Here is a 25744-nt window from a genome sequence, read left to right on the forward strand (position 1 = left end):
CCAATTACAGAAAATGAAAATAATATAATGATGTATACTAAATGAAGTTCATGAAATTTCCTCGTACATGTTCATGTTAAATCATAATATTTACATTGACATCAAATATTACGTGTACGTCAAATTTAGGCGTAAACGTTGTTACGTCACTTGTAACTAAACCTTTCTGCTTACATTCTGCTTACGTTCATGTAATGTATATATGTATATTAATACATTTACATTACATGAACGTGAGCAGAACATTATTATTATATATCAATATTCTATCACAGTAAAATGTTGCATCTTTCCTTAAAATTGACTGATTACATTTTACAAACCCCTAAAAGTACAGATCATCTCTTATCACTTCGTCTGAACTTCCTGGTTTTGGTCAGTTTCTAAAAGGTCAGAAAGTTAGATACGCTTTTCCTTATTAGACAAAGTCAAGGATTATCGTGAAATGACACTGTTACAACTGTTTGTTCTCAAAACAAGTAAATGGTATATATATATATAGTGTAACGAGAAACTCTAAACATTGTCTAACTAACTGTCATTATGATTTCAACTTTTAGTGTTATTCTTTTCCTTATTCCTTTTTCCCAAAGTATGCTGATTTTTCAGAGTTTTTAAGTTATATGAAATATGTTTGGGGACATTTTCTTTATTCTGTCAATGTCTTCTTTAACGTTGTGCATTATTGCATTCTAAATTAAGTTCTTATATATGAACTTAAGAATACATTATATTAAGTTATCTAATTATGTTACAAAATAAGTTAGTTAAGTTATATTAAATTATCTAATTAAGTTAGTTAAGTTATATTAAGTTATCTAATTATGTTAGTTTAGTTCTTATATATGATTTCTAATGATATAAGGATTGTAGAAAGAAATTGTTTACTGATTGGGTAAATTTGAATTTTCCTTCCCATTACATTCATTTCTTTTATTCAGGTGCACTTCTCAGAGGAATTGATTCATTTTCAGCTGAAAATGTGGATGTAGCTTCACCAGTTGGTGAGTATATAAAATGATGTCTTTTTATCAAGGTATTTGTAACGATTTTTCATCACAGCTGCAGAGTATCAGACAATAACTAACTAGTTTAAATACGATATATTATATTTGCAGGAGTGAAAAGAGCAGTGAACTCTTTTTCAGCTGAAATTGTGGATGTAGCTTCACCAGTTGGTAAGTATATTTTATAAAAGGCTATCATTATATGCATTTGTAAGGATTTCTCATAGCTGCGTAGTATTAGACAATCACTAACCAGTTTAAGTACGATATATTTCATTCGCAGGAGTGAAAAGAGCAGTGAACTCTTTTTCAGCTGTAAATATGGATGTACCTTCATCTGCTGGTAAGTATGTAAATTAATGTATTTAATCAAATGATTATATTCATCACGATTTTTCCCAGTTGCAGAGTGTGTGACAATCACGTTCTAGTTTAAATACGATATATTTATTTGCAGGAGTGAAAAGAGCAGTGAACTCTTTTTCAGCTGAAAATGTGGATGTAGCTTCACCAGTTGGTAAGTATATTTTATAAAAGGCTATCATTATATGCATTTGTAAGGATTTCTCATAGCTGCGTAGTATTAGACAATCACTAACCAGTTTAAGTACGATATATTTCATTCGCAGGAGTGAAAAGAGCAGTGAACTCTTTTTCAGCTGAAAATGTGGATGTAGTTTCACCAGTTGGTGAGTTTGTTTATTAATGTCTTGAAATATATGGATTTGTAATAATTTCTGACAACTGCAGAATATATGCGATCACTTGAGAGTTTAAATACAATATATTTCATTCGCAGGAGTGAAAAGAGCAGTGAACTCTTTTTCAGCTGAAAATGTGGATGTAGCTTCACCAGTTGGTGAGTTTGTTTATTACTGTCTTGAAATATACGTATTTGTAACAATTTCTGACAACTGCGGAATCTTAGCGATTACTTAAGAGTTTAAATACAATGTGTTTCATTCGCAGGAGTGAAAAGAGCAGTGAACTCTTTTTCAGCTGTAAATATGGATGTACCTTCATCTGCTGGTAAGTATGTAAATTAATGTATTTAATCAAATGATTATATTCATCACGATTTTTCCCAGTTGCAGAGTGTGTGACAATCACTAGCTAGTTTAAATACGATATATTTATTTGCAGGAGTGAAAAGAGCAGTGAACTCTTTTTCAGCTGAAAATGTGGATATAGCTTCACCAGTTGGTGAGTAAATAAATTGATGTCTTTTTATCAATGTATTTGTAAGGATTTCTCATCACAGCAGCTGTGGAGTACCAGACAATCACTAGCTAGTTTAAATACGATATATTATATTTGCAGGAGTGAAAAGAGCAGTGAACTCTTTTTCAGCTGAAAATGTGGATGTAGCTTCACCAGTTGGTAAGTATATTTTATAAAAGGCTATCATTATATGCATTTGTAAGGATTTCTCATAGCTGCGTAGTATTAGACAATCACTAACCAGTTTAAGTACGATATATTTCATTCGCAGGGGTGAAAAAAGCAGTGAACTCTTTTTCAGCTGTAAATATGGATGTACCTTCATCTGCTGGTAAGTATATAAATTAATGTATTTAATCAAATGATTATATTTATCACGATTTTTCCCAGTTGCAGAGTGTGTGACAATCACGTTCTAGTTTAAATACGATATAATTATTTGCAGGAGTGAAAAGAGCAGTGAACTCTTTTTCAGCTGAAAATGTGGATATAGCTTCACCAGTTGGTGAGTAAATAAATTGATGTCTTTCTATCAATGTATTTGTAAGGATTTCTCATCACAGCAGCTGTGGAGTATCAGACAATCACTAGCTAGTTTAAATATGATATATTATATTTGCAGGAGTGAAAAGAGCAGTGAACTCTTTTTCAGCTGAAAATGTGGATGTAGCTTCACCAGTTGGTAAGTATATTTTAGAAAAGGCTATCATTATATGCATTTGTAAGGATTTCTCATAGCTGCGTAGTATTAGACAATCACTAACCAGTTTAAGTACGATATATTTCATTCGCAGGAGTGAAAAGAGCAGTGAACTCTTTTTCAGCTGTAAATATGGATGTACCTTCATCTGCTGGTAAGTATGTAAATTAATGTATTTAATCAAATGATTATATTCATCACGATTTTTCCCAGTTGCAGAGTGTGTGACAATCACGTTCTAGTTTAAATACGATATATTTATTTGCAGGAGTGAAAAGAGCAGTGAACTCTTTTTCAGCTGAAAATGTGGATATAGCTTCACCAGTTGGTGAGTAAATAAATTGATGTCTTTTTATCAATGTATTTGTAAGGATTTCTCATCACAGCAGCTGTGGAGTACCAGACAATCACTAGCTAGTTTAAATACGATATATTATATTTGCAGGAGTGAAAAGAGCAGTGAACTCTTTTTCAGCTGAAAATGTGGATGTAGCTTCACCAGTTGGTAAGTATATTTTATAAAAGGCTATCATTATATGCATTTGTAAGGATTTCTCATAGCTGCGTAGTATTGGACAATCACTAACCAGTTTAAGTACGATATATTTCATTCGCAGGAGTGAAAAGAGCAGTGAACTCTTTTTCAGCTGTAAATATGGATGTACCTTCATCTGCTGGTAAGTATGTAAATTAATGTATTTAATCAAATGATTATATTCATCACGATTTTTCCCAGTTGCAGAGTGTGTGACAATCACGTTCTAGTTTAAATACGATATATTTATTTGCAGGAGTGAAAAGAGCAGTGAACTCTTTTTCAGCTGAAAATGTGGATATAGCTTCACCAGTTGGTGAGTAAATAAATTGATGTCTTTTTATCAATGTATTTGTAAGGATTTCTCATCACAGCAGCTGTGGAGTACCAGACAATCACTAGCTAGTTTAAATACGATATATTATATTTGCAGGAGTGAAAAGAGCAGTGAACTCTTTTTCAGCTGAAAATGTGGATGTAGCTTCACCAGTTGGTAAGTATATTTTATAAAAGGCTATCATTATATGCATTTGTAAGGATTTCTCATAGCTGCGTAGTATTAGACAATCACTAACCAGTTTAAGTACGATATATTTCATTCGCAGGAGTGAAAAGAGCAGTGAACTCTTTTTCAGCTGTAAATATGGATGTACCTTCATCTGCTGGTAAGTATGTAAATTAATGTATTTAATCAAATGATTATATTCATCACGATTTTTCCCAGTTGCAGAGTGTGTGACAATCACGTTCTAGTTTAAATACGATATATTTATCTGCAGGAGTGAAAAGAGCAGTGAACTCTTTTTCAGCTGAAAATGTGGATGTAGCTTCACCAGTTGGTAAGTATATTTTATAAAAGGCTATCATTATATGCATTTGTAAGGATTTCTCATAGCTGCGTAGTATTAGACAATCACTAACCAGTTTAAGTACGATATATTTCATTCGCAGGAGTGAAAAGAGCAGTGAACTCTTTTTCAGCTGAAAATGTGGATGTAGTTTCACCAGTTGGTGAGTTTGTTTATTAATGTCTTGAAATATATGGATTTGTAATAATTTCTGACAATTGCAGAATATATGCGATCACTTAAGAGTTTAAATACAATATATTTCATTCGCAGGAGTGAAAAGAGCAGTGAACTCTTTTTCAGCTGAAAATGTGGATGTAGCTTCACCAGTTGGTGAGTTTGTTTATTACTGTCTTGAAATATACGTATTTGTAACAATTTCTGACAACTGCGGAATCTTAGCGATTACTTAAGAGTTTAAATACAATGTGTTTCATTCGCAGGAGTGAAAAGAGCAGTGAACTCTTTTTCAGCTGTAAATATGGATGTACCTTCATCTGCTGGTAAGTATATAAATTAATGTATTTAATCAAATGATTATATTTATCACGATTTTTCCCAGTTGCAGAGTGTGTGACAATCACGTTCTAGTTTAAATACGATATATTTATTTGCAGGAGTGAAAAGAGCAGTGAACTCTTTTTCAGCTGAAAATGTGGATGTAGCTTCACCAGTTGGTGAGTAAATTAATTGATGTCTTTTTATCAATGTATTTGTAAGGATTTCTCATCACAGCAGCTGTGGAGTATCAGACAATCACTAGCTAGTTTAAATATGATATATTATATTTGCAGGAGTGAAAAGAGCAGTGAACTCTTTTTCAGCTGAAAATGTGGATGTAGCTTCACCAGTTGGTAAGTATATTTTATAAAAAGCTATCATTATATGCATTTGTAAGGATTTCTCATAGCTGCGTAGTATTAGACAATCACTAACCAGTTTAAGTACGATATATTTCATTCGCAGGAGTGAAAAGAGCAGTGAACTCTTTTTCAGCTGTAAATATGGATGTAGCTTCATCTGCTGGTAAGTATATAAATTAATGTATTTAATCAATGTATTTGTAAGGATTTCTCATCACAGCAGCTGTGGAGTATCAGACAATCACTAGCTAGTTTAAATATGATATATTATATTTGCAGGAGTGAAAAGAGCAGTGAACTCTTTTTCAGCTGAAAATGTGGATGTAGCTTCACCAGTTGGTAAGTATATTTTATAAAAGGCTATCATTATATGCATTTGTAAGGATTTCTCATAGCTGCGTAGTATTAGACAATCACTAACCAGTTTAAGTACGATATATTTCATTCGCAGGAGTGAAAAGAGCAGTGAACTCTTTTTCAGCTGTAAATATGGATGTAGCTTCATCTGCTGGTAAGTATATAAATTAATGTATTTAATCAAATGATTGTATTTATCACCATTTTTCCCAGTTGAAGAGTGTGTGACAATCACGTTCTAGTTTAAATGTAACCGGTTCTTGGTTTGATAAATAACAATCAAGACGGTTTGGGGTGTGGATCCAATGTTGTATTTGGTATAATTATGTATTTCAGGATCAGTATATATATTTATACACCCTACAATAATTACAACAAATAAGCACACACAGACATACACAAAACAATACAAACAAATAAACACATTTTAACACAATTAATTGTAGGCCATTTACATTTACACCTCATTTAATATTTAAAATACTTAGGTCGCACATCACTCAGATAATTGATAAACTTATAGCTCTGCTTTTATAACTATTATATTTCTATTCCTACTTTGTAGAAATATTTCATAAGTAATATTTACATTAATTACAAGATTTATATTAATCCAATATCATCACATCTTTCACATACCAGTTTATGGAAGCAGGTGATTCCTATATCTATCTTGGTTCAGCTCCATATGAATATACGAATGACCTAATTAACAATTATTTAAAATTACAACAAATTCACAAATCCCTTATTTAGGATACATGAATAAATTAAAATGTTACTTGCAATTATAACTCTTGCACATACATATTTTATCAATTTATATATATACATATCTTTCAAACACTCACACTTTATTTAGCAAGTTTAGATTAAAATAAATTATTTAGATTCCTCATTCATAAAGAAATTATTTAGGTGCTTATTTAATAGTTTAATTATTTATTAAATTTACTTACAGGAGTAAGGGTAGTTTCCAGCACTATGGAATATGTATATCTATATGTATAAAGCTTCACACCCTTCAAAACCAGTTCTCAAAGTGTAATAATGAAATCATGAATCTAATTCCCGCCAAAACCATTCAACCACACTGACCAATAGAAATCAGTGTAACAATCGATAATGGAATAACCCATTCTACAATACCTGGTAGTCTACCTGGAATGCTACATTATTTAAAATAGGGGTGTTTAGGTTTATAACAGACACTGAACAAAGACAACATAGAGTGTTAGTACATCGCATTGCGCAGCGCTGAATGAATGAGTGAATAATAAATGAATAAAATAAATGAGAATAATCTACACAATAATTAAAATAAATATCCTAAAAATAAAAAGTACAACTACCACATAAATACGATATATTTATTTGCAGGAGTGAAAAGAGCAGTGAACTCTTTTTCAGCTGAAAATGTGGATATAGCTTCACCAGTTGGTGAGTAAATAAATTAATGTCTTTATCAATGTATTTGTAAGGATTTCTCATCACAGCAGCTGTGGAGTATCAGACAATCACTAGGTAGTTTAAATACGATATATTATATTTGCAGGAGTGAAAAGAGCAGTGAACTCTTTTTCAGCTGAAAATGTGGATGTAGCTTCACCAGTTGGTAAGTATATTTTATAAAAGGCTATCATTATATGCATTTGTAAGGATTTCTCATAGCTGCGTAGTATTAGACAATCACTAACCAGTTTTAGTACGATATATTTCATTCGCAGGAGTGAAAAGAGCAGTGAACTCTTTTTCAGCTGAAAATGTGGATGTAGCTTCACCAGTTGGTGAGTTTGTTTATTAATGTCTTGAAATATATGGATTTGTAATAATTTCTGACAACTGCAGAATATATGCGATTACTTAAGAGTTAAAATACAATATATTTCATTCGCAGGAGTGAAAAGAGCAGTGAACTCTTTTTCAGCTGAAAATGTGGATGTAGCTTCATCTGTTGGTGAGATATCTATTAATGTTTTTCAATATATGTACATGTATTTATAACGATCTCTAACAGCTGCAAAGTATTAGAAAATCACTATTTTAAATAAGATATTTTTCATTTGAAGGAGTGAAAAGAGGAGTGAACTCTTTTTCTGATGAAAATGTGGATGTAGCTTCATCTGTTGGTGAGTATATTCATTAATATCTGTAATTATATGTATTTGTGGTGCTTTCTCACAGCTACAGAATATTAGGGGTTCACCTTCGAGTTTAAATATGACATATTTTATTTGCAGGAATGAAAGAGGATTAAACTCTTTTTCAGATGAAAATGTAAATATTGCTTCAAACATTAGTAAGTTTATCTTAGTGTAATTTTGTTCTACGTGAAAAATGTTTTTTTTTTTAAATAAAAAAAACATTAAGGAGTCTTAAACAAATTGATTACATATATCTTACAATTTAATCCTAGTTTTGCTTAAGGAGGGATTCTTCTCATATTTCTTGTATTTAAAAATTCATGAAATTTTCAAGGATTCAAGAAGACATTATCATTAAGTGATGGTATCAACTAGATTAAATTTGACCGTTTTATTTTAAAATACAAGGTCCGGTCATGGTCATTATCTTTTTCCTTGACCTAAAGAATAAAAATACCATTGCCAATCATGCGATACCTAATTCTATTTCAAAAGATTAAATATTTTTTTTCTTTTTGTATAAAATGATATAACCATATAGGGTCTATCAGATGAAACTACCAAATTGACATAGATGATCTGAATAAAATAGATTTTGGCTAATCCGAATTTCCTCTATTTTTACTAGATTTTTAGGATATATTAGTTTTTTCAATGTGCTTCGTATATTCAAATTTTTCTTATTTTCACATATGGTAAAGTAGTCATATAAAGATACAAATTGATACAAACACAAAAAGTTTTGACCGTTTACTAAGAGAGAAAAAAACACTTTTTACGGATTTTTGGCTCAAATCTCTACTTAGATCGGAAGCTTTTAAAAGTTAACAAAATTATAGTTTGGTGGGAAAATGATATTTATTTGATATATTTTGAAACTTCAGTCCATTATTATTAATTTTACTTACATTTGATATTTTCTTAAAAATTGTTTAAAAATTTTAACTAAATTCATTGTTCTACAGTAATTCTGAGAATTTTTCATACGCCACCGTTCCGCAAAAAAATATAGTTCCTGCTAGATTTCAAACTCAGTTCACCATTTCTATTTAAAGTTGTACAATTATGAAGAGGTAAGAAAAATATGATCTTTTAAATCTCTTACATCTAAATATATAAGACATATAAGCAAATATACTTTGAATATTTCATCTAGTCAGAAACCAGACAAGAATCTCTCCTTAAAGAGCACACACAAATAGGAATTAAAAACACGTAATACAAATAAACGATTCTGTCTTGGTCTTTCAGGAAGCTACATATATTTAAAAAAAAATTAATAATTTCTAATATTTACGTGCGCAATTCATGTGAATTTATAATTTTTTTTTATTTCGTTTTAGAAATCTGGTCACCATTCCTGTAATAATAGAAACTGTGTCTGATACATGGATAAAGTATTTTTGCCATGAGCTGAACAACAATAAAACAATATTTGTATGTTTGAAATATATCTGCTGCTTTTGATTTCTTTGATTTTTTTTTATAAGGCACTGGGATCTACTGAATAAGTAATGGACATGAAGTTCCAAATCAAATGCAACTTAAAACTTTTCCCTAAATTTTCTATCAATTATGTCCCACAGAAGCTTTCTGATAATGAACAGCATAAGACAAGATAATACTGAAAAAAGGAAGCAGACAAAACTGTATTTTCTCAAAATTATTTTGGTATTTTCTACATTAATTCCATTTACAAACTGTTTAAATTTAGTAGTATTTTTTTCCGTTTTTAATTGTGTGCTGTAGTCAAAAAATTTTACTTTATATTCTTAGTACTGTAGTAAAAAAAAAATGAAAGTCTTTTATATTTCCAGTATTATGCCAATGATGATTTCCGGTGGATAAAAGTATCTTAACTATTAACTATGTCACTCTAGTGATACCAAAAACAGCCTTTGAAGTAAATGTCATGAAAAAGTGTAAAAAGATCCAATTTTTTACCCTGTCCTTAAGAACTCCAATGGCTCAAAACGACTGGGTTTCCCTTGAACATATAACCTTGTTACTGAAAGTCTGTCTATAGTTTTTTTTTTAACTAAAGATATTTATCACAGTGAATGCTGTTATATCAACGTGTTTGCAGATTTACAGTTAATTACATTTTGGATGTTAAATAATAACTTAAACTTGTATAGATGTTGCATGAGGGAATAGGAAGGAGATTCAGTTTTGGATGCTCGGTTGCCTTGTTTACTAATGAAGGACCAAGATTAAATATTAAAAAAAAGCATTACAGAGCAATAAAACAAATTAAGTACAATGTGACGTAAATTGTCAGTGAAGAAAAGTTTAGAAGTTTTTATTTACTAAAACTCTTATCATTTCTATGTAACTTTTACGTCTAGTTACATGTTTTGGTATAAAGCATTCAAGATAAGAATAAATATTCTCATATCAAAATAAGAACAATCGTGTAGAAAATAAGAAACCTTGGTCATTTCTAATGGTTATGTCTGCATATATTTACAAAGCTATTTCATTAAAAAAAAATATCCGTATAGGTCTATATGTACACAGTTTCTCGTCCACTGTAAATTTGATAGTTTAACACTCTGTGTGGTATATATTCACATCTGTACATGTTAGTCTTTCAGATACTGTTCAACTTCCGTTGGTAGACACATGAAAAGTTCAAACTAAAAAGAATGAAAAATGTAAATGAGTGAATGATAAAACAATTACATTATGTAATGAAGGAACAAATATTTTTTGATAAAATTTATCTCCGATCATTATTATTATTATGAAACTGTTTTATTTTTACTTGATATTAAAACATTGTCTTTCTCTCTTTCTCTCTCTCACCCACGCTGCCAAGTATTCTTATTCAAACTTACGTTATCAACATATCCGGTAAAGTGCCCCAATCGACTTCCGGCCCCTATCACTATACCACTTTGTCTTCTAATTATGTGTCCTAAAAATAAACCAGTTATCCCGATAGATCAAATCAAATGACTGTGTATGTAATTTCAAATCAATCCAAGATGAAAATAACCGATACCAGAGCAAAACAACTGAAATAATACTAGAATTACAACCGCTCTTATGTTAACACGAACATAATTCGAAGAAATGGTGTAGAATGCTTTATTGTATGATTTTGGGTTTCAAAACTAATATTCACCAAAATGATGATATCGAATATAGTAACAACTGATATGTTCATGTATCGCTAGAAGAAAATGACAGTACCTGTGAGTCTGACGTTCGCTCTCACGTTGTTAATGACGGCCACAGCATTCTCTCCGTTGTAGATAAAGATCACCTTATTCATTACATTTCTCTGTATAAAAAAAGATTTAAAAACTGAAGATGTCGCATTCTTTTCCTTTAACTTTGTATAATAAAAGCAAATTTTGACCATTGGATTTCAAGAGAACCTTTGAGTTCATTCAAATGGTGAAAGACAATGCTATCAAACATTATGTTGCTGTCCATCTATACTCAAGCACTGTATATTGAGACAGAAGTGCCTTTGATACAAGCATTTAAAACATTAACTATTACATGTGCCGTCAATACGTTGTCACTTAACCCAAGACAGATACTAGATCCGCCCATGAATACAATGATTTACCGTGTAAGGCACGATGAACTCTGCCTTAGCGTCGGAAGTCTCCAAACCGAAGATAACAGCGCTGATTTTCTTATCAACAATCATCGAAATCGTGGCCTCTTCCTGATACGAGAAGATACAGTTGGTAACCAGAGCCTGCTGTTCAGCGCCACCTGGTAGTTCCTGGAACTCAAGCCTGATAACAAGGCTTTCCTGGAAATCAACGAATGCGAAACGATAGAGATTGATCATTCCGGATCCGTTGAATTTAGCCATTCTCATAGCTGGATCCACATCAACGTATTCATATGTGACGGTGATACCATTCGTGGAGGAGTCCGCAAATGGTCTAGACAGGTCATCAAAGGTCATAATTACTTCCGGTTTACATTCTAAAACATATCGAAAACAATTTATTCTACAATGTTATGTTGACTTTCGTCAGAAAAAATATCGTAAATTAAAAGTTTTAAATTGTTAATAATATTTAATCAATTAAAATTTGATGGAAAGCGCTTCATTTCTCATATCTTTTTATAATTAAACTTTTTTACATTGCTTACCATTGAGGTTAGAGGACGGCAGAATAGTGACCATTTTGGTGCAGCCGCAGTCAGCGGCGACGAAAGCGGTTCCTAGCGGACAACGCATAGAGATATTGCCCGATGGTGCCATTTGTATAAACCTCTCTTCGTCAGATAGGTCAGGGAAGTTGGTGCAAACTGAAAAAAGAGAGTTTCTAGGTACAATGTACTTGTCAAGTATTTCTTTTTTGTGATTAACATGTTTTAGTTGATAATGATATGGATGCAAAACAATGCAGAAAAATTGCGATCTAAAACTTCGATTCATTTAAAATAATATTTATACAGAGGTGTATGACATCATTTTTCGACATCTCATTTCTTTTCTATGGAAGAACAAATATCAATATTTAAGTCACGTGTATGATCCATCTATAATGTTATGCATACTAAACGGTAGATTTTTTTGTGAACATACTGGACTTCCTCTATTTTTTTTTGTGCCTAGTGTTTTATGCTACTAAATCATGTGCTATAGGGAATTAATGATTCCTGTAATGGCGGAAACGTCATTATGTGTGCAGTTTTAGTATACGTCTGTCATAACTATCATAAACGATGCATGTTTAGGTGAAGATTCACTGATGTTCATTGTTCTACGAGAATGTTAGACAAATTAATGAATATTACTCTCCAACATGAAAACTCTATTTCACAAACTAAATGTCATTGTACAATAAATTCTTTAGTTTATATAGAATTGGAAATACTCATAATCACTATTGCTGTCTGCTCCATTCTAAAATATTGTGTACTTAAAATATGCGACTCTTTCAATTTTCGTATCATGCATTTACAAAACTTGTGTATCAACATCATTATTGTAATGGTTTATGGATTTGAAACGTTTGAATGATGCATTTAAAATATAAGCGTTAAAATGACCCAGACAAAAACTCACCAACAGGGGCGACAATTCTATTATCTTTTGGTGGACATTCTGACAAACACGTTGGATCTGCGGTACACCCCACGCCCTGTACATAAGCGTTATTGCCCGAGGGACAACAGGAGGCCACGGCTGTTCCATTAAGACATACCCAGAACGCACTACAGTAGTCTGCCATGGCTATTGTACCAGCAATTTTCCCGATACAAGGACCTACAGAAGAGATTTTTGAAATAATGACTCTGAAAACGAGTTTGAATATATAAGTAATGCAAAAAATTAAATAAGAAAATTGTTGATTGGTATCTAAATGAGGAGCGTATATTTAGTGTATAAATTAACTATATGCTGTCGATGCCTTATTATATATATTATATTACATTATTTTGACTCAATAATAATCCACAATCTTTATTCTCTTTATTTCTGTCATTATAATTCTCTTCCATGTGTAAAGAATTACGAGAAGTTGACAACGTTATGCATGAAGTGTGGCCATGTGCTTATTAATAAAAATTTCATAGCCCGGTAAAGAATCTGTCTAATGTCAACTTTCCTCCTTTTGAGTCTATGTACATGATGTCGTATACAGTGAATTCTGTCTATAATCCGACAAGCATAGGAGACACAATTTGTGTCGGAATAAACAGGGTGTCGGATTGCACAGTGTAAAAAAACCACGGAGAATAGTAAAATGGGAATTTAAATGAATGTCGTAATTCACAGGGAAAAGAATAGCACAGGTGTGGGATTAGACAGTTTTAGTGTATTTTCTGCTATTTCATTTTATATACTATCTGGGGAGTAAGTATCCTTGATAACAAATGTCTATTGGAATTATATTACCTTTTGTGAAAAAATATAATAATCCTACCCGTATTTTCAATACCATATTTTAGGTAATAGCCAAGGCTTCAAATTTTGTTAGAACCTATCTTCTTGGCAATATAGGGCCTCTATCTCAATATTATACAGTGAAACCTGTGTAATCAGACATGCACCGTGAGACAAATTTTGTGTCGGAATAAACATGATGTCGGATTACACAGTGTAAAGAACATAGAAAGTAGTAGAAATGGGAATGAAATTGAAAGTCAAAATTCACAATGAAACGGACTGCAGAGGTGTCGGATAAAAAAAGTGTCTACTGTGCATGTTAACTGTTCCAATACTTACTGTCTGGGCAATATACTTCGTGGGCGGGTTGACATGTCAGATGATTCAAATTCCAAAACTGACCCCAGGGACACACGTGCATAAATTCTAATGCCTTCCCATCAGCGTCAGGTAACATGTAGATAAACTTTGTACAGTCTCCCGCCACGGATTTGTAGCCCCAGTTCCGGCCAATAATACAGTTTGGACAAATCTCAGCTGTGAAAAGAGAAAAAAGGATATATCTTTAATATATTAAATCTTAGAAAGAAAAAAAAATCGTTAAAAGATTTTTGAAAAAAATTGGTTAACAGTTATACAGTAACTGGTCATTTAAAAACTTAATTCAATTTTTAGGACATAGCAAAAAGCTAAAAAAAAAGGTGCTCGTAGTTTAGAAAACTTTTTACGACTAGTGTAGTTGTTTACATGTACTCACGTGCTATTGAGTTGATTCTGTCTGTTGTGAAAGGTAAAGCTCTTGTTGTAGTGATTGGACTGGTGGGGCCTGGAAAATAGAATTTGGAAACAGTGCTAATTGTAGTATTTCAAATTAATTTTTTTTTTTTTTTTTTTTTACATCTATTGATAATTTAATATATCTTTTTTAAAAAATAAACTGATTCGTGAAAGCACCATTTATTTGCTGATTGTAATATTGATGTCGTAAACTTAAGCTTTTGAAATCTCTTACTTTCATCCGAAATGATCAAGACTGTATACAAAAAGTAACAAAATTAAGAGAGATGGACATTGAATTAATTGAGAGATGGACATCTTTATCAATATGAATAAACAAAACGGTTGTAAAAAATCTTACTCTTAACGGCTGAGAAAGATTTTGATACAACATAGAAGGCTTTCAAGCTAAAATACACACTTGACTAATTAACCCGAACAATAAGAAACAAATTCATCATACACGTAACTGTTTTGAAAAAGATACAATGGAAGAAATCAATACTGCAATACCTCCGGTAACGATTAGGTTTATCTGGTTACTAGACACCTCTCCTAGAGCTGTTGTGACTACTAACTGGTAATTAGCCTCATCCGTGGTGTCAACTCCATTGATCACAAGCACAGGGTTAGTTATAGAGTTAGTGCTTCCGCTGTATTTTCCGGAAGTTCCGATCACGTCGATGTCATAGGCGGCACCGTTACTGAACACTTTCTGCCATCTGACGGACAGAATTTGGACGGTTGCTGAAATAACAGCTGACAATGTAGCTGTACTTCCGTATCCTACGATAGAACTTCCGGTTATGGTAATGCTTGGGAGTTCTGCAAAGGAATTTTCTAATGTATGAGTATTTGCTTGGAAAATAATAATCACTTCTTCATTTTCAAGTTTTTAAAGGCCAAAAAAGAACAGTCAATTAAAATCAAATAAATAATTGTTTTTAAATATTACCGACAACTCGGATTTCAATAAGGTTACTGGTAGTCTCCCCTCCAGTGTTTGTTACCACAAGCCTATAGATGGCGCCATCATTATAATTAGCATTGTTGATAACGAGTCTTGGGTTCAATGACGAAACAGTGCTTCCGGAGTATTTCCCAGAAGAGGACGCAATGTCTATATCTGTAACTACGCCACTTCCGGTGACCTTCTGCCATTTCATGGAGGTTATATTGGACGCTGTGCTTATCGTTGCAGTCAAGATGATACTTCCTCCGAGAAGAACAGTAGACCCGCCAGATAATACAATAACAGGGGGTGCTATAGGAAAAGCAGGAAGATAATTATAGGTAATTAATTTACTGTTTTTATAACCGATGTTTGCTCAGACCAAATCTTTACTTTTGTCTTCAACACTGCAGATAAATTTTCTACAATGCGAATTTAAATTGCATTTTAAAATACTTCAAGGCTTTTTAAAATTTTTATTTTAAAAATACTACTAGTACATGTATGTTGTTTTGCTTCGCGCCCCCAAATTTTGCCTCTTTTTCCGAACTTTATTTTTACATACAGTTTGATGTTCTTAACGATACTTAAGACATGGAAATTTGAAACCATGCAATTGCATTCAATAATTCATCTTTGCTAAAGAATACCGTTTCTCAATTTTGTGATAATACCTTCACAGACCAAGGGTCTTAAAGCAGCGTCTACTCTCTCCAAAGAGTCATTGAAAGAATTAGCCACACTGAATACGTTGGAGGCAGTTGCTATTGTTTCTAATTCCGTTCTGAAAACAAAAAACACCCAGAATTTATTTATCTATAGTATTGCTGTGGTAGAAAAAAAAGTAATAAATGCAAAATATTTAGCATAACAATTATATTCTGCAAGGAAACACAGATTAATCTATTTTTGCCCATTGATTATTGAGATATGTATCGTACAAATGTGAAATTTTGTCCAATGCAAGGAAAGGATTATTTATGAAAATTCCAAGAAACATGATAGACTTCAGAAAAATTAAATTATAGGCAGTATATTTCTGAGTCTTATAACGTCATTGTAAAATAAATCTAAGAAATGTCAAGGACTGATAAAGTTTAACAATTTTACTACATTCGAAACTGCGGTTAGACATACGTGAAAATGCTAGATCCGAATCCTATAGCTAACAGAGTGATGCCTTCCGCACGTGCCATGGCTGCCTGGTTTTTCGTCTGATCCGGTCGAGCGGAGCGACCGTCCGTGATGACCACTCCCACACGATGTACAAAGTCCCGTGCTATAATTGTCAGACATAATATTCACTTTAAAAATTAAGGTTTCATTTATCTCTTTTAGCAATAATGATTTGTGTTTGGTGCATGAAATTTGAACATGCAAAGAGGCCATCAGTTGTTAATAACATAAAAATATCTCCAAATTACCTGCATTACAATAATTTTTTATACAATTCCATATACTTTTCACTTTGAAAAACATGGGGATCAATTAAGCCTTTTTAAAATTTCCATAAGAACAAGATGTGTTTGTTAAACACTGATGCCTCCGTACGGCAGCTTATGGCGAAGGTTAAAGTTTCTCAAATGCAAGTCAAACTCCAGGTCAAAAGATCAAAAAATGTTGGTACCCAAAGAAATGTTTTGTCTTGAGGAATATACCTGTGAAATTTGAAAGCCCTAACACAAACCATTGAAAAGTTATGGCAAAGGTTAAAATTTTTCAAAAGTAAGTAAAACGTCAATGGGCCAAAACTGTTGGTATCCAAAGGAAGGTCTTGTCATAAGGATTACACATATGAAGTATGAAAGCCCTAGCACCAACTGTTCAAAAGTTATGGACAAGGTTAAAGTTTTTCAAAAGTAGGTCAAACTCCAAAGTCAATGTCAAGGATAAAAGTTATTGGTTTGGTATTCATAGGAAGGTCTTGTCACAAGGAATACACATGTTAAGTATAAAAACCCTATCACCATCTGTTTAAAAGTTACGGCCAAGGTTAAAGATTTTCCAAAGTAGGTCAAACTCAAAGGTCAAGGTCAAACGGTCAAAGTTGTTGGTATCAGAAGGAAGGCCTTCTCACAAGAAATGCACATATAAAGTTTTAAAAGCCCTAGCACCAATTGTTCAAAAGTTATGGCCAAGGATAAAGTCTGATAAAATTAGCAAAAGTGGGTCAAACTCCAAGGTCAAGGTCAAAAAGTCAAATTTGATAGTGCCCAAAAAGTCACAAGGAAAACACATGTGACATATGAAAGCCATAGCCAATCAAAAGTTATGAGCAAGGTTAAAGTTTTTGCGGACAAACAGACAAACAGTTAGACAGACAGACGGACAGAACACAAACTATATGCCCCCGAATCTTCTATTACGGGGGCATAAAAATGCAGGTGATCCTAATGTATATTACAATAGGTGAAATAGGTAGATGTAATGGCTTCGCCGTGCGTTTTCTGAAGCAAAATGTCCCTTACACTGATGAAAGTTCAATAAAACGAGAACCAGAAAATGAATCATTTTTATGTCGTCGTCAATTTGCAATTCATTTTTAAAGAAAAATTGACCGCTGAATTTCTTGTATATCTGTCATACGATTTTTTTTTTGGAAAGTACTAAATGCAACATGAGGCATCTTTTGAATCGACAAGACTACAGAAAGAAGAATGTAGCAGAACTGAACTTTCCTATGCTCAGCGTAATGTCATGTGATTTGAAATGCAAGTTAGAAATAAAAAGCATGAGAAGTGAACAACAGATATTTTCATTGAAGATATATAAGAAACCTTGGACAGATAAATTGAAACTGGTTCAATCTTCTGCACTGCACTATTCTCTTATCTTGACTTCTATACGATGTCGAGAAAGAAGGAGAAAAAATATAAAAAGATAGCTACTCACAACTTTTTGTTCGGAACATTTCTCTCATGGCCTCTAGCGCCCGAGCAGTTCCGGTACCGGATTTTGGGTGAGCAAGATTTTCAATCCTTGCCGCCAATAAATACTTGTTGTACGTTGACGTAAGTTCTATGGTATCGGCCGGATAGGTTCCGAATACAATCACGCCGATCCTCGTGTAGTTTTCTTCCACTGGATAACCCAGTAATAAATTGTTCACAAACTTTTTCATACTTTTAAAGTCATCGTCTTTTAGACTTTCTGAACCGTCCAATACAAACACTATATCTGATGGGACTCGACAATTCAACTCTGTGTGAAAAGATAAAGTGAAAGTAGAGGCGTGGAATATCTATTGAAAGGTTAATTAAAAAAAAAGTATTTTGATTTTGATTCATTAATCAAACTGTACCAATTGTACTGATAATAATATATGTACTATTTTTTGGCAACAAATGCAAATTATTCGAGTTGAGTGATGATATCGCCAACCGGAAATTGGGAAATAGACCTCCAAAAAAATGATAAAGACAAGACACATTCTTGTATTATACTTGTATGAGAAACTTACGTTGAGATGATGATAGAGGGATTATTTGAATGAAGAAGAATAGGCAGCTCAAAACCCCGAGCCACGATGACGGTTGATGACGTACCATTTTGAAGATTGACGGATCTACAAATGAGATTTGTGTAAAAAAAAACTTAAAACAATATAATCCATTTCTGATGAAATGTGAATATTTATCGATCTTGAGATAAAACACTTTCTTTTGAATGTGCTTCATTATAAATCTCAAATACCAAATCTATTCAGAAATTGAGAGTTTAAATATGGTTGAAACCATACAAGTAAAAGTTTTAATGATTATTGCAAGACACAATCACTTGATGTTACACTGACTTCATGGCTAAATGCATTCTTCGACAGACTTAAACTGTCTTAATGTAGTTTGTTGTTTGTTATCTAGCAGAATGCAAAAAGTTAGCATGCTATATTGCAAAGTAAATGCATAATTCAAAATATACATATCAAATGAACTGTGTATGACTACTTCATATTATGTGAAACCAAAGTTTATTCATTTCTGAATTTTGCCTTCAGGTCAGCTAAAATCGATAATACGAAAAATATTAACCCCACCTAAACTGATAAGTGACTGTTTTGGCGAGAATCTCGACAAAGTTCATGCAAAGTATTGTGGGTAATAATGCGTATATTTTAGTGAGTCGGCGGTTTGTTGGAGACGATGGTGAAAGGTATAGGCGGTTAGCGATATGGTCCTTCATCGAGGGTTTTATGGGACAGAAAAATAAAGTGGCAATGATATCGATCGATTGAATGATGTTCTCCGTAGAAATGAAACATTTATATGTGGTAACCAACGACATTTAGAGTCAAGTGTGTTCTAGCCACAGAACAGTGGAGACCAGGGTTATATTTTTTTTCTTGCATAATTTTTTTCAGGGATTTGTTTTTTGGTATGAATTGTCAATCATAAAAATCGTAGGCAGTTAGTCACGTTTGATTTTACTATGTACCTTATCCAATAAGAGAAAAATCTATTTGATAAAAGTACAGCGTAATTTTATTGATATTTTGGTATTTTGTAAATATTCCTGTTACTATTAGATATTATTATATTGTAATTAATAAATAAATAAATGAATATTGTAATTAGGCATTTTGAACTGTTTCTTGATTCATTTTAATGTTTTTGCACATCATGAAACAGTCAAACTGTTACACAGTCACAGGTTGAACTGTTACATGGCTGAACTGATCCATTATGACGTCATAATTAATTTCCCGTTCTTTATACAGCAAGGATATTGCATTCTGTAGAAAATGATGTATTTTTATGGCATTCAATTTGAAACTATCATATGAATCCCGATACCCATATAAAATAGTCAAGAACACTTTTCTGAAGGTAATTTGGGAGAAATGTAAGCTCCTTTCACTCACTATAGATCTTTGCCTTAAACGTCTGACTCAGCATGTCATATTCAAACCTTCAAGTCATCATGACGTTGTTTACTAAACAATACGTGTATCAGGCCCGTAGGAAGCATATATTATATAGGAATATATTAAACTATTATTTAATTGTGAATTCAGTTCCATTCGCTTGTATCTCTCTGGAATTTTTATTTTTCTTAAAGAAAGATTTAAATAAAGTTCAAAATTCTAGAGCGAAGAATTTTTCACAATTTAAGGAATTTCCAACCTCATTGGGATGTCAAAGGGTTATGCGAAATCTTTCTTTTATTAAACTTTGTGCCAAATAGAACTACATGTGTCTGTCTTTTGCAAAAGTGTATTTCAATAAGTTTGATCAGAACTTTGGTTTAATAAAAAAATTATAAAAAAAAAATTCTCCCTATTTTTTCTTTCAAAAATGATACAAAGGCAAATAGTCTTTCCTTTTTAAATTTTTCTTAACAATGTATATAGCATTTTCTTTTGAAACTTTTTATAATAAATTATGTCATTTAAACCAGTTTTCACACATTTTAGTAAAGCTATTTATCAAAAATGTTTGATGTTTTTATGTTTACACTCCTGTTAATGCATGTCTGAAATATATATAAAAATATATATATATGACAACCTGTGAATTTTTTTATTGTTAATTAAATTAAATGGAAAATGGTGCCGGTCATATACTTTGAATCAATAAAAATGTGAGAGTGGAGCTACCTTAATTTATTGATCAGGTATTTTCTAAAACCTTTATGATAAGATTACTACGATATTTACGAATGTTGCTATAATGTCATAACTAAATACAGAACTACTAACTTGCATATAAGTGTTGATATAGTTTCTTATCAATCAAATTTGAACTTACATTTCAGTAAAAATGTAACCTTGATCCCTGGAGAAAAAAATTAGTTAAACACTCCATCGCCATTGTGGAAATATTCCAAAACACACTTCCCCGCGAAACATGACTTACAATAACATAACGGTAATATTTGATAAAACAAGATTATAATCAGCAAATCGACACAGATCATTAAATACGACAAGCAGGCCTGATCAAGCGTGACCGACTTGACCTTTCAAATGACCATTTAATATTAATTACTTATGCAACCAATGGTGTAATTCTGCACAGTATATGCATCGATGACATGATTGGAATGCGATGAAGAAAATTCCATAATATACCGTAGTTTCTGATTTCCTTGTTCGTTCATTATAATAAGTTAAAAAAAAAAAAGAACTTTTTTTTATCTGATCAAAAGTACTGATTTTTATATTCCTTTATTTTGCCTGCAAGGACCATCGAGAAACGTGATTTTTTAAATTTCCTATTTAAAACCAAACCAAACCCAACCGAAAAAAATGGACGACCTGAAGATGCTGAATAAATCAAATTTTAAATATTTTGAATAGTAAAGAAAATTTTATTGAGTTATACTTTCTGGAAAGAATTGTCTTTTATTTATATTTTTCAATTGCTGATTTTTTTTTTAAAAAAAAAATGCAGATTTGATTTTTTTTATTTTGAACATATTAGGTTTGTAATCTTATACGAGAGTGTCTCTTTTATACAATTTTGAAAAATACGACAGAGAAAAAAAAAAGAAATATCTCTGTCCTCTTTTCCTTATTGAAATAATGATTTTAAAAAAACATGTATATACTTCATTACACACCAGTGCAAAAAAAAATGTCTGTAGAATAAAAGAAATAATTTTAAATTAGCAAATACACGAAGCAAAAAAAAATTTTCCTAGAAAATTATCACTTTACAGGAGGGGGAAGGGGGGAGTTAGCGAGAAGTAAAAAGCCAAAACTCCTCCCTTATGAAATTGAGAATTAGAATAAGAAGAAAAAATGTCAAAGATTTTAATACCGGTATAATATTTCCTCCGTTTTCAATTTAAAAAGGATATACGCAAGGCTTTGCATATACTTTATGTGGTTTTAACCTTTTTGCTCTAGCTTCACACGTATCTATAAAACACAATCATTATTTTTTCAGATGATAAAATACAACACAACGATTTGTATAATAGGTCAAACACGATGTTACACCTCCATACTCTATAAAAATAGTTTGTGTACATCATTTTCCCAGACTTTTTCCTATAAATGTCCAATGTACCAATAGCAGAAACAAAGCAGAACGGAACTCCGCCATACGGCGCAGGGGGAATCAGTGACGTCATGCCTAAATCATATTTTAGTATTCTCCATAGAAACCCATAGTTAATCATTAATTGAAATTTAAGTGTAATTTTAATATTTAAAGGTGATTAAAAGAAATACGTTTCATATAAAATAAAATATTTTATATCTTCAAAAGCTTATTTGAAAAAAAAGAAAGAAAGAAGACCCATCGGAACACGTGTAACTTTATCGCAAATTGGCATTTTATTATTATAATATTGAAAGTAATGAAAAACTAGAGGAAATGAAAAATTAATTTTTAGTTCAAAGTGTACTAGGACACTCGACCACAGTATCAACGCCATCGACACGGAAAGTTTTACACCAGAGTGGATTAAGGCCGTAGGGTATAGGTCGAGTCAGAGATGTTTCGATAGGTGTTCACGGGGTAGCTTAATCTCGCGAGATCAAAATTGCCTGAATAGTTACGTTATTACAGCTGTTGAAGACTGTATTTTACGGAATATTAATTCCCATGAATAGTGTCTTTTTGCTAAAGCAATCTGTCTAATTTTAGGCAAAGGTAATAAACTCATAAAAAGACATATTCGAGTTACTATCCTGACTATAAAAAAAATAAATTTTAACTTAAATTTTTCGTTGAAAAAAGGACGAAAAGTGTGAAAAAAAAATTCGATTATGAAGCGTATTTCGGAAAAGAAATCGAACGTTTTTATGTGTATTTTTCCAATCTATATATTTTAAGATTTACACAAAATATAAAAAACATTGTTTCATTTAACAGTTAGATATATATTGTTTTCCACGTAGGATGTCCAAATTTATAATATCAAACACTTTGATCAGTTGAAAACTTCTGAACTCGCGTAGGCATCTTACGCTTTCTTTAACAATGGAAAATAAAATTACGCATAAACCAAAAGTGAAGCTAAAAATCGCTTCATCTGACAGACCATCAGACAAAAATAAACTACGAACGACTTGATACAAAAAGGAAAAATTATTTTTGGCCGGAACCACAAACCTGTGTAGTTATGTGCTCTTTACATGTATGTTACACTGCACCAGTCATAAAACGCATAAAAGATGTCAGTGTTAACAGCCAAATAATCACCAAGCATCATGTCTTATTCTGCACTTGTCACATTCAAGGTTTGTCATTTTTCGTGTCAGGATTTAGATATAACAGAGTGCATGATAATAAACAAGTGAACGCTGTGTGGTGTGGAACACCATGTTACATTATACGAAAAAGGGGCGAAAATTCTAAATACTTTTTTTTTCAATGTATTCATAATTTATTAAGAATGATTACATTAATCTTTTAAACGCCGTAATGTCTTCATAAATTTCATTTAATTCCGAAATGATATAAAATATATTATTTAATTAATTAAACGTAGAAAAAAAAACAGAAAATTGTAACATCATTTCTTTTGTTTGTTTTGTTTCTCAAAGATATCTTATGTCATTTAATTCGAAAATATTTTTAAACATATTACAAATTTCTACTCTTAACGTAATTATTTAATCCATGACGATATTTGTAACTCATACATATATAACTCAGAATTAATTCTTACATGAATTTCTAGACTATGAAACAGTAATAAATATAAAAAAAATCCTACCTGCGAAATGAATATGCAATAAATCACCTCAAGAAAGGGAAAAAAAAATACTAGGCTCCAGTTACTCTCTACCCGTATTGGATGTCGGACACCATTTGAATTTTATACGCCCAAATCATATTGTCTTAGTGTTATTCAATTTTGTCCGCAACAAATGGTTCACACCTCTTTGTAATCTTATCCGGCATCAGTTGCTTGAAGCATCGGATGGAAGCGCTCAGAGCTAAGTCATACGAACGTTTGACCACATGGCCTATGCTTGACTGACCGAAGTGATGGCTATCGTCACAACAGCTATTATCATCTTAATCATTATGTCTGTGACCAATGTCTTGCATTCCTCACTTGGGCTCAGTCAGGTAGACCCACTTACGGCCTTTCTGTCTACGAATAAATTGTTTTAAAGTGTCAAACATTTAAGAAACATTAAAGAAATTCTGAAACACTTCATGACACATCATTGACAAATAATTAAAATTGAGAAGATGTTATAAATTATTTTTAACAATAGAAATAAAAGTAAACATTTATTACATTTTGTACTAAAAACGACATTAAATCCAAAATAATAAGATAGCACAGAAAAAAAGACCAACAAGTGGAGAAGACAAATCATAAAGGAAGTCAATTAGATTACACTTAACATTCTATAAGGATCTCTAACTATCATTTTTTTTAACAGGAGGTTTAATTTCAACTGTACATATGAGTTTTTCAATCCTAGTTAGTCTTTTTTTTTTTTAACTACAAATGATTAATTTAATCATTCATAATAAATTATGGATAGTATTGATGAAAAGACATCGAACTTTGTGCCTGCCAAGAATCAATAAAAGCTTCGATCCGCCGAGTACTGAAGTTAAAAATTATGAAACCTTTCACATGTAATCAAAATTCGGTACTTGAACTGTTCTTAATTCAATACTTCAGTAGTTTCAATTACACTGTATAGTTTTTCAATATCTTAAGTTTATTAGTACTAGTAGGTCAGTACATAGAAACAGTTACCGTATATACTCGCCTATAAGTCGGTCCGCCTATAAGTCGGTTGTATTTTTGAAGCTTATATTAGAAGGATTGACCTTCTAAAATACCTATCTTTTTATAACTCGCCTATAAGTCGGACATACAGTTTTGGACCAAAGTTTAACTCCCAAAAATCCGACTTATAGGCGAGTATATACGGTAATGTATCACATTCCACAAATGATGTAATTATAAAATAATATCCAAGGCCGTAGGAACCGGGGGGGGGGGACGGGGGGGGGGCGTGCCCGCACCCAATAATTTTGCCGCTATACAGAATACTATAGAAAGTATAGCTACTATATGCTTGTGTCCCCTCAATAATAACGTCTGATGACCTTTTTTTTTTGCTTGTCAAGGAATTTTGGTAGTTGATAGTGCCCCCCCCCCCAACTGAAAACGTATGAATGTGCCCCCTCAAAGTGAAATTGCTTCCCACAGGCCTGATATCATTGTTAACCATGTGGCGCCCACTAATGATAAAAACTATACTAATAATAGAAATTATAACCAACCATTAATTCTACAATAAAACATAAAAAATATTCTCATGCCCAACCGTTAATAATACACATGTATTAAGAATTTTAACATTAGTAGAAAAATATAAGAAAAAGGGACAATTTTCAAAAGCCTGTTCAAATGTTTATCAAAGTGTTAAGTTTGTTTAGAAAAAAAAATCGTCGAGACTTTTAGATTTGGTGATGATGTGAAATTTTTGAGTTCTAAACGAGCAAGGTCTAAAATCAGTCTGTTTTCAGTGAGATTTAAGTCC

The 25744-nt window shown here is 32.0% G+C and overlaps 1 protein-coding gene and 1 long non-coding RNA gene across 2 annotated transcripts; one reads left to right on the plus strand and one right to left on the minus strand.

Annotated features, from left to right (window-relative positions):
* Positions 1-7427: 7427 nt before the first annotated feature.
* On the plus strand, positions 7428-9128 carry LOC133193362 (uncharacterized). The gene is made up of 4 exons (XR_009721916.1): positions 7428-7488; positions 7601-7660; positions 7772-7830; positions 9019-9128. It is a non-coding gene; the product is annotated as an uncharacterized LOC133193362 (long non-coding RNA).
* Positions 9129-10137: 1009 nt separating this feature from the next.
* LOC133193180 (uncharacterized) lies at positions 10138-18824 on the minus strand. The gene is made up of 14 exons (XM_061329149.1): positions 18737-18824; positions 18169-18477; positions 16414-16555; positions 15951-16060; positions 15280-15588; positions 14838-15149; positions 14305-14373; positions 13887-14084; positions 12723-12923; positions 11801-11959; positions 11259-11629; positions 10874-10964; positions 10516-10595; positions 10138-10314 (listed from the first exon to the last, which is right to left on the minus strand). Exons 1-14 carry the CDS (start codon positions 18822-18824, stop codon positions 10261-10263), a joined length of 2493 nt encoding a protein of 830 aa, XP_061185133.1. The 3' UTR covers positions 10138-10260.
* Between the last annotated feature and the right edge of the window lie 6920 nt (positions 18825-25744).

The sequence above is a fragment of the Saccostrea echinata genome, unplaced genomic scaffold (genome assembly GCF_033153115.1).
Source record: "Saccostrea echinata isolate AGI-Se365-2 ecotype Australia unplaced genomic scaffold, CSIRO_AGI_Sech_v1 ptg000027l, whole genome shotgun sequence".
NCBI lineage: Eukaryota > Metazoa > Mollusca > Bivalvia > Ostreida > Ostreidae > Saccostrea > Saccostrea echinata.